The sequence below is a fragment of the Chenopodium album genome, chromosome 14 (assembly GCF_948465745.1).
Source record: "Chenopodium album chromosome 14, dcCheAlbu1.1, whole genome shotgun sequence".
NCBI lineage: Eukaryota > Viridiplantae > Streptophyta > Magnoliopsida > Caryophyllales > Amaranthaceae > Chenopodium > Chenopodium album.
In genome coordinates this window covers 2,427,200-2,438,318 of record NC_137847.1, presented here as the reverse complement: position 1 = coordinate 2,438,318, position 11,119 = coordinate 2,427,200, and the positions used below count along the sequence as shown (strand labels likewise).

The 11,119-nt window shown below is 31.1% G+C and overlaps 1 protein-coding gene across 1 annotated transcript; it reads left to right on the top strand.

Annotated features, from left to right (window-relative positions):
- Positions 1-5,417: 5,417 nt before the first annotated feature.
- LOC145578540 (potassium channel AKT1-like) lies at positions 5,418-10,892 on the top strand. The gene is made up of 11 exons (XM_081635843.1): positions 5,418-5,745; positions 7,349-7,717; positions 7,800-7,857; positions 7,961-8,278; positions 8,489-8,734; positions 8,814-8,912; positions 9,007-9,042; positions 9,155-9,340; positions 9,423-9,626; positions 9,734-9,809; positions 9,907-10,892. The coding sequence occupies exons 1-11, from the start codon at positions 5,564-5,566 to the stop codon at positions 10,833-10,835; spliced, it is 2,703 nt and encodes a 900-aa protein (XP_081491969.1). The 5' UTR covers positions 5,418-5,563; the 3' UTR covers positions 10,836-10,892.
- The last annotated feature ends 227 nt before the right edge of the window (positions 10,893-11,119 follow it).

Genomic DNA, 11,119 nt, shown 5'->3' with positions numbered 1-11,119 from the left:
ATATATAGGAAAGTCATATCCTATTTCTTCAATTTTTAATCTAACTACGAGTCATATAGATTTCTTATAAATTTATTATGCATGCACGTTGCTTGTGTGTCTCACAGCTTGTATATATAGTTGTATATCTTGATAATTCTATCCATCTAATTTTAATTTTTTTTTTTTTTATTTTTATTTTGGACACCTATAAATCCATACACATGCATATTTATCCAATATGAAGGCATATTATTGGTTAAGAAAAAAATCTTCATTTATGATGATTTTAATATATATCATATCGTTGCATAAACTAAAAATCTGGCTAAATCATAGTGTTAGACATGGCATCAATTTGCAGGTTTAAGACTTCCTACACAAAATCTTCTTATTCGACCAAAGAATTACATAGGCGGCAAAAGTTGAATACATATGACTATACTAAAGAAATGAGTCAAATACCATCTCGAATTCTCGATCTCAATGAGACAAGGAACTTTACAAAATAAAAAATTAAGGGAAACATTAATTATTTAATGAAGATTTTTTTTTTTTTTTTTTATATTATTGAGCTAATATTTAATGAAATTCTATTTCTGTAAGTTTAATTTTTGGCTTGGGAAGGAACAAAATGTAACAAATATTTTGCATTATTATGGGTATTTTGATTGTTTCCATAATTATAAATAATTGTATCCATAAATCACCAAAAAAAAAAATAATAGACTTCAAAAGAATTTCACTCATATTTTTCTACTCCGTAAATACATGCATTACTTATTAATAAACAATTAGTATAGCACCCGTGCGATGCACGCCTTACAAATCTTAATACTCATATTCATTTCACAAAATTTTAAAATAAAATGATTTAATGAGTAATAATGAATTAACTTATAAATATGTCTTAATCATATATTTTTAACCCTCAAAATAATGATATACAAAGTACAACTTGAAAATAACCTTTTTTTTATTCTTAAATTGTATGGAAAGATTTGAAAAATAATTCAACTCAATGAACTAACAATCAATACCCACATTAAGTCATATTTTTTTCCCTCATTTCTACTTGTGCCATTAGCCACCTCATTTTTAAATGGGGGAATTTTTCTGTGTGGCTGGTCACATCGTATGGCCGGGTTACTCGAGTTACACGATCAGGGGTTACTTGAGTTACTTCTGACCGAGTAACCCCTGACTGAACCCATTGTGTAAACCCTTGACCGAGTAAGGCTCTGTTCACTTCACCTTAAAAAAATAATATTAAGTAAAAATAAGTTCAGTTCAATAAAAATAAGTTCAGTTAAGTAAAATTAATTTTAGTTCAGTAAAAAATAATTTCAATTCGGTAAAAATAAGTTTAGTTCAGTAAAATTCAGTTTTCTTAAAGAAGAATTATATTATAGAAAATCGGTAAAAATAATTTCAGTTCAGCAAAAATAATTTCAGTTCAGTAAAATTAATTTAAGTTCAGTAAAAATAATTAAAGTTCAGCAAATATAATTTTGTTTCAGTAAAAATAATTTCAGTTCAGCAAAAATAAGGTGAAGTGAACGGGGCCTAACTCGAGTAATCCCTGATCGAGTAACCCCTGACCGAGTAACCTATCTCCGAGTAACCTATAACCGAACACCTCAAGTAATCCATGACTGAGTAACCCCTAACCGAACCCCTCAAGTAACCCCTAAATTAAATCCTGACATATAGTAACCCGAGTAACCCATGACCGAGTAACCCCTGACCGAATAACCCCTCGAGTAAAACCTGACCGGGTAACCCCTTAAGTAACCCATGACCGAGTTATTAACCCCTGACCGAACCCTTCTAGTAACCCCTGACTGAACCCCTCAAGTAAACCCTGACCAAGTAACTCGAGTAACTCATGACCGAGTAACCCCTGACCAAGTAACCTCTTAATTAACCCATGATCGAGTATTTAACTAACCCCTGACCGAACCCCTCAAGTAACTTCTAACCGAACTCCTTAAGTAACTCTTGACCAAGTAACTCGAGTAACCCTTGCCACATGATGTGGGCAGCCACATATAAAAATTTGCCTTTAATTGGCTATCTTTGTCCTCTAACTTAATACGAAGTATATTTTTGGAAAAGTTTACCATTATAATAACAATATGGTCATTATATATTGTACTTTTATATCACAAATAATTTCGTATTCTTTTTCTCCTCAATGGCCTCTGAAAACACTTAAAGTTTAATATGAAATTTTTAAAAATAGGATTTTTAATCCCATCACTTACTACCTTAATTTTATTGTATGATGAATTTACCTGATCATCACCACACACCTATTGAACCTTCGACAACCAAAAATCTACAAAGCCTCTAACTTAAAGCTTAATACATAGGTTTTTTTTTTCTAAAAATTTATCCTCGGAATGATGTTTAGGCTTGTCAATTATTTGATTATCTGTCTTTTTATTATTTTTTTTTAATTATATGTAATCATATAATATTTTATTGCATATATATAATAGTAAATAAAAAAAATAAAATATGCAAGCATATAAGAGAAGGAAAAAAAAATTGAATATCATTCTTACATATCACCAGTGACGATGTATACAAAATCTACACATATTTTCTGTGCGACTGATCACACTGTTTGACTGCTTGTAAAAAAAAGGGAGTATTTAACCCCTATGACACTCACAAACTAATCCCTATTATATTGACATAGTAACTTTTAAGCCCTGTTCACTTCATCTTATATTTGCTTAACTAAAATTATTTTTGCTGATCTTAAATTATTTTTATCGAATTGAAATTATTTTTGTTGATAATTTTTTTTATTGTTTTTTTATTATATTTTTTCTTTAAAATAATTGCTTTTTACTGAACTGAAATTAAATATACCAAATTGAACTTATTTATACTAAACTGAAATTATTTTTACCAAATATTATATCTTTAAAGTGTAGTGAACATAGTCTTATTATACCTATTTAGTAACCCTTAAATAACAAAGTACTATACTGACAAAGTAACAACTATAAGACTAAATGGGTAACCCCTATAACACTAACTGAGTAACCCTATGATGGTTGACTACACACATATATAATTAGTACCAGAATCTATATTAAAAATGAAAATTATAGTTTTTCTTATAGGGTGGTACATATACACTTACATGCCTCATATTTATTATTTTTTTTATATGCATTTGTTTCTATTATGGAAATTTATATATGATAGATAAATAAAATCATTCTTATGCACACTTGGTACTAATATAATTTATAAAATTTTCTAACTTCATAAAATGATCAAGAATGCTTATAATTTGAGGCTATTCATAATCTATTACTCGTATTAACTATCATTGTAGGAAAAAATATCACTTCTATAAATTATATGTATCACTCCATATCTTTTATGAGAGACATCTTAATATTGGCTTGAATTTTGTCACCCTATAATATGAAATTAATATATGTAAGTATATACTCCGTAGAAGTTACAAAAAGGAAGTTGTTGATGCTAATAAGATAAAATCTATATAAAACTTACCACATGAATTTACCTTTTCATCAACCAAAACTAACTCAATTGATTTAGTTATGTTTGGCTTGTAGTAATCTGGTTTATGCCATAGTGTCACAATCCTAACCTTAATTTTCCAACTCTCTTTTAGTGGGGTAATATCTCTTATCATGGTAAATATCATTGTTAATATAGATATTAAATACAAATACTACGTATTATAAATTATGTGCAATGGTATTTGTACATTAATTATGTTAAACGTCATACATGGTAATTTTTTTTAATTATATTTTCAGAAAATATACTTACAAGATATATATGTATTCTTAGTTTATTAGTAAGAGAATGTTAAAATATAAGATAATTATATTTTGTATTTATGTATATGGCTTAGTTTGTTAAGTAAATATTCTTGTGCATAATTGTAGCTAATAAGTTTGTTAAAGAGCAGCGGAAAGAAGAAAGAGGTGGGGAAGAAGATAGGCAGATTGATAGCTAATAATACCATGAAATAGTTTGAATCCTTGCCTTCTCATTAGGAACGTATGGATTATATACAAATTACACGAGCATAATTACCCTAAACTTTAGGAAATTTATTAGCTAAAATTATGCACAAGAATATTTATTTAACAAAACTAAGCGATATGATATACATAAATACGGAATATAATTATATTATATTCTAACAGAGAAAATATAATTTCAAATTTCTATATATTGAGTAAAAATAAAAATAAAAATAAAAAAATAAAAAAAACCTAAGACAGGGACACATGGCAACCATGGAGCTAGTGTACCCTGTTTTAGTATAGTATATAGATTTTTTTTTATTTTTATTTTTTTTTTATAAAGAATTTATGAGAAATTTTAAAGCAAGTGAATCAACATTGGTATTTTGTTGTAAAAGTAGGTCAAGCTGAAAATTTAATATTTCATCTGTTCTTATTGATGTACTATTTTGTCTATTTATAATATATGACCACATCATAATAATTTATTAGTTTATGGTGAAAAGTATAGGGTCTTAGTTTAATACTCCGTAATATTGAGCATCTTGGTTTGTGATACTCTGTAAGGTTGACCAATACAAGCAATACACCTTCAATTCCTTTTTCTTAACTTAAAATATAAAAAGTATGATCAATATGTACGGAGTAAAAGCCTAAAAATTCAAATAGAAAAACCTACAAATTTACTCCCCTTGTCAAATTATAATTATCGAATGATAAAATTGGTATAAATCACCTTTTTGTTCAACTTTTTTGAAAAAAATCACCTTTTATGTTTTTTTTATTTACTAAACCACCTTTTAAATACCTAAATTTTTTATTGCACCACTCCTATTTCCTAAATAAATAAAAAAAAAAAAAAGCATTATACGGAGTACAAAAAATTATATATTGAGAGTTATTTCTAAAAGAAATTAGAAATCTATTAGTGATATTACCATACAGGAAAAAAAAAAGGAAATAATATATTAAAAAATTCATATTCTCGAAAATCAATCAAAATATATATATATATATATATATATATATATATATATATATATAACCCTAAAAACATTTGTATATATTTTTTTTTTAGGAAATAACCTAATTTTTTTTTTTTTTTTTGAAGGAAGCAGAAAAAATATATAACCCTAAAAACATTTGTATTTTTTTTTTTTTAGGAAATAACCTAATTTTTTTTTTTTTTTTTTTTTTTTGAAGGAAGCAGAAAAATATTAAAAATAGATTAGTACTCCATTTCTTGGAAAACAGGGAATAAAAATAAAAATAAAAAAGATTAGCATCCTTGGCAAAAGAGAATCCTAAAGAATACGGTAAAAAAAAAAAAAGTGCACTCAAATCACTTCCCTACCTATTTAAGGCGCCAAGTTCTTAACTTTTTTTCTAAGAGAAAGAGAAACAGATCTCCCAAATAATAAATTCCCATAAAAATGTAATAAAACCAAAACTCATTAAATTGTGATGTATTCATGTAGGACTTTTCTGGGTTTGAGAGAAAAAAGAAGAAGAAAATAACAGTAATTAAAGTGTAATTATTAATTAAGAAAAAAAAAATGTTGAGTAAATTGTTATGGAAGAGATTAAATTGTGGTTCAGAAAAAGAAACAGAGCATGAAGCTTCAAGTCATACTGGTTATGACCTAACGGCTGAGGTTTTGCCATCTCTTGGTGCTCGAAGCCATTGTCGTGTTAATCTCAGACGATATGTTATTTCTCCCTTTGATCGTCGTTACAGGTTTTGTTCTTTTCATCTTATTTAATCTCTTCTCTTTAGTTACTTTTTTTTTTTTTTTTTTTTAATCGTCTATGATGATACTCCTTCCGTACCATATTAATTAATATATTACGGAGTACTAGTTTCGAAGTTTTATATTTCAACAAAAAAAAATTACGTACCTCTGGTGGTTGCGAGAGCATGAAAATTGTAGTCATGTACTAGTGATTATGCATTGCCATTCGATTGCACCATTAAACACGCCTAAGAATGCCGAAAATTACTTAAAGTACAAGTGATTGCAATGTGAACCAAGAAAATCAATTGTTAGAGGTTTATCATCAAGTTAGGGCATGTAACAAACTTTTAACTTTATTTTCCGACTTCTTAGCAATAGGAACTCTAAATTTGTGTTTGATTGTTTTTGTTTTTGTTATTTAATACTCCTAATAGAGTTGGATTTTACCAATTAACTAAATTAATTAATTAATTATGCTAAAAAGTGACAAATAAACTTTTGCTTTTGTCAAAAGGGTGTTTTGCATTTTCTTGTGTGAAGAAGGAAGATTGCTATTGACCCACATAATAGCTTAAAAAATTAAAAATTAAATTAAATTGTGAACCATATTGCATGCAATGTGTTTGATAAATTGTCGCATTGAAATTTGAAAAGTTGGAAAAACTTGTCCAATGTGAATGTTTGTTGTTACTTTGTTTCATCATGTTTTGTTGATTTGTTTTATAAATTGGTGGATGAAACTGTAGCATTTCTTTGACAATATAAGAATTTCATAAAAGTAATATTATTTTTTTTTTAGGAAATGAAAGCAATAATTTATGAATTATCATAAAGTTGTCAAAATCTTATTTGTATTTTAGGAGAAATAATTTTGGTGTAACTTTCATAAATGACCCCCTCAATCACCTAGCTGTTCTAACAACCGCTAAATTAGTCATTTTGTTTCAATATAACTATGAGTAAGATGTATACATGAATTTGGAGTTCTTTTTAAGAGAAAGAATCAAGCAAGTAATTCATGAGAACACGATACAGAATAGTTTGAACTAACCACAAGTTAGCAAAAGAGGGAATGTTGTACATTTTGTAGTTGTTTTTGATAGAGTATAAAACATATTCATAGGCCTCAATCATCAACTTAAGCTTTTGATTGATATGGTCCACTAATATGGTATCAGAGCCAACGTGACATAGAGATTATGAGTTCGAATCTCATCCACCCCTCCTTCAAAGTGGAATAAATAGTTAATGTAACCGCGTTATAAAATAATTTGAACAAAGACAAAAGTTACCTAGAGAGGGAACGATGTAAGTTTTTAGAGACAGACCAAAAAAATGTTGTAGTTTATGTGGAATGACAGTGTATGTACTGTACTACCCACCGTATAGCAATGATAGAGTACTAGTGTTGCATTACTCGTGTGATCATGTTATCTTAGGTGAAAGTGACATTCAAGAACAAGGATCATTATGCTAGTATATGCCAATTTGTTATTCAAGTTTCTCTAAATTATGCTAGTATATGGTTTGTGATAATATGTATGTATTTGTGAAAATGTCATAAGTTTATTTTCAATCTTGTCAAGTTTTTTTGGTTGCCTGCAGGAAATGGGATTATTTTTTGGTAATTCTGGTGCTATACACGGCTTGGATCTCTCCATTCGAGTTTGGTTTTCTTGACAAGCCTACGACGCCAATATCAATTGTTGATAATATTGTCAATGGGTTCTTTGCTCTAGACATCATCCTTACATTCTTTGTTGCATACCTTGATAAAACAACATACATATTTGTTGATGATCGAAAATTAATAGCCAGGAAGTACGTTTTTAGCTTTAAGATGCCTCTTGATGTCATCTCCATTATCCCCTCTGAACTTATTCAGAAGATTTTACCTCCTTCTACACGAACTTATGGTGTGTTCAACATGTTCCGTCTATGGCGTTTAAGAAGAGTCAGTAGGCTCTTTTCCAGGTATACACTTCTTTCGAGTGTTTGAGCATATTAGAAAGATTTTTAAAGCTGTTTCAAACTGATATAGTCACAATGTTAACAGTCTGGAGAAAGATAGACAATACAGCTACATTGTGATTCGATGTATTAAGCTTATTCTTGTAAGTATCTTCTTGATTTATTTAAGGTTATTTATTTCTAATACTGTATTTGATTTTACTGGATTAATGTTTGTTGAATCTCTGATTTTTCATTTATTTTCAGATAACCCTTTTTGCAGTGCATTGTGCTGGGTGTTTCTGTTATCATATTGCTGCACATCATCGCGATAAAAGGGCTACATGGATTGGATCAACCTTGGAAGATTTCCTTCAGTACAGTTTGTGGACACGATATGTGATGTCGGTTTACTGGGCTATTACTACTATGTCGACTGTTGGATATGGTGACTTGCATCCTGTCAACAGAGATGAGATGCTTTTCGATGTTTTCTACATGCTATTCAACCTTGGACTCACTGCATATATAATAGGGAACATGACCAACTTGGTTGTCCATGGAAGTAGCCGAACTAGGAAATATGTAAGGCCATCTTTCGTTGTCTTATTATTGTCGAGTAAGGATAAAACTATAATGGTTGTCCTAGGAAGAAAATCATTTTAATCCTCTAAGAAAACTATGCGAAAAGTTAATAGAATTGGTGTATAAATACATTATTACAGTCATTGAGCATTTAAGTAATCTATTTTCTTGTGTGATTCACTTGTTATGTTGTGTTCTGTTTTTAAACAGAGGGATACCATTCAAGCAGCTTCGAGTTTTGCACAAAGGCACCAACTTCCTCAACATTTGCAGGAACAGATGCTTGCACATATCACATTGAAACATCGAACAGATACCGAGGGACTGCAGCAACAACAGATAATCGATTCCTTACCTAAAGCAATCAGATCAAATATTTCAGAACACCTTTTCTACTCTTTAGTAGAAAACGTGTATTTGTTTTGTAATGTGTCCAAAGACCTCCTCTTTCAGCTGGTACCCTCACTAAATCTTGCACATGACTGAATTATATATTTCTTATGTTGTTTGATCAACTTGATTTCCTTGTATGAAGGTATCTGAGATGAAAGCAGAATACTTTGCTCCAAAGGAAGATGTCATTCTCCAAAATGAAGCGCCGACTGACTTCTACATAGTTGTAAATGGCTCATTGGTAAACTTGCAGAACCAAATTAAAGCCTTTTCATAGATAGCAGAAAATGTTGCAGATTTCCTGATCTAATGATATTTATTTTATATGACTTCAGGAGCTTATCCGGCGCAATAATGATGGAGTATATCAGGCAAGTTATTGCAATACGATACTTCCTGTGTGCCTTAAACTTCAAATTAGACATGCATGAGGATTGTTTTTTTACAGTATGTATCTTATTTCTGTTTATTTGCACATTTCAGGTTATTGGAGAGTTGAACAAGGGTGATATATGTGGTGAAGTCGCTGTACTTTGCTATAGGCCTCAACTGTATACAGTGAGAACCAGGAGGCTCTGTCAGTTGTTACGGATAAATCGTACAAATTTCTTGAACATTGTGCAGTCCAATGTAGGAGATGGGAACATAATCATGAATAATCTCTTACAGGTATTCTGCATGATAAATCAAAGTCTTTATTATCAGAGACTGTTATTGTTTGTGTGTGTCAAATTTATATTTTCTTGGGCAGCATCTGAAAGAGCAGGAGCACAAGAATGACAACACCGCAAAGGAAAGTATGGCGGAGATAGAGAAGATGATGGGTCATGGTAGGCTTGATTTACCGATAAGCCTATGTTTTGCTGCTGCAAGAGGGGATGGTCATTTGATGCATAGGTTGCTGAAACAAGGACGTGATCCCAATGAAACAGACGAATGTGGAAGGACAGCTCTTGTATGTTGTTCATTATTTCAAGACTTACATAATAGCTAGTAGTAGTATTCATGTATTTCTCATTTCTAATTACTTATGTTTGTATTTTTTTGGCCTCAAAACTACAGCACATTGCAGCGTCGAATGGAAGTGAAAAATGTGTGTATCTACTGCTAGATTATGGTGCTGATCCTGATTGCAAAGGTACATATCATTAGCTCTGAAATTCTAATTACAGATCATGAGCAATCAACTTGTCTGACATCTTTTTCGAAATGTTTTCGTTTCTGTTTGAGCACAGATCAAGATGGGAACATACCATTATGGAATGCAATGCAGGGTGGTCATGAGGCGGTGGTGAAACTTCTAACAAGTCATGGTGCTAACATTTGTGCTGGCGACGTTGGTCAGTATGCTTGTATAGCTACCGAGCAAGACAACCTTGACCTCCTCAAAAAAATTGTCAGCTATGGTGGTGATGTAACATTCCCAGCAGTTACTTCTACTGCCTTTCCTCAAGGTGAGATCTCTGCTTCAAAGTTCACAGGAAAGACGGCCCTGCACGTGGCAGTTAGCGAAGGAAACATCAAGATCGTCGAGTATCTGCTTGATCAAGGGGCGCACATTGAATTGCCAGACATCAGTGGGTGGACTCCAAGAGCCCTTGCTGAACAGCAGGGTCATGAGCAAATATCAGCCCTATTCCAAGCCAAGGTAGGATCTAAGCCTCAAATCGTGTTCCGAGTTCCTGATGAGCATAGAAACAAAGTGCGTTTCCTAGGGAGGTATACTAGTGCACCAAATTTGACACGAGAACACCATAACTTGTCCGAAGATGGATCAGCATCAGTAGGATCAGGGATGAGGCCAAGGAGGAAGGCTAATAACTTCCGTAACTCAATATTTGGGGTCATATCAGCTGCTCAAAGCGGACAGAGTGATCTGTTTCCTGGCATAGGCCATGAATATTTTAGTAGAAAGGTCGACGTTGATCATCAGGAGAACCATGTCGCTTCTAGAGTGACCATTAGTTGTGAGCAAGAAGGAAAACTTAGGAAGGTGGTTGTTTTATTACCGAATAGCTTTGAGGAGTTCTTGAATGTAATAACTAAAAAGTTCGGTATTTTCCCTTTGAGAGTTGAAACTGATAATGGTGCTGAAATTGATTGTATTGAGGTAATTAGAGATGGAGATCACCTTGTTGTCATCAAAGATGACACAAATATGTAAAAATGTAGAGTTTCAGAATAAGGGGGTTTGATTTTAAACCTTCACCCCTTAAATATATTGACAAGTACTTCATAGCCTTTTTTACCTAATCTTTTGATAGAAACTACTGTATTACAGTTTACAAGTTTTTCTGAGGATAAAAATAGTTACAGCTTACATTTTGATGATAAAATTACATACTACCTCCGTTTCATATTATTTGCAACGATTAGACAATTTTCTTCTCTACTTTATGTCAAATCGTTGCAAATAATATGAAATGGAGGTAGTAGACATATTGATTG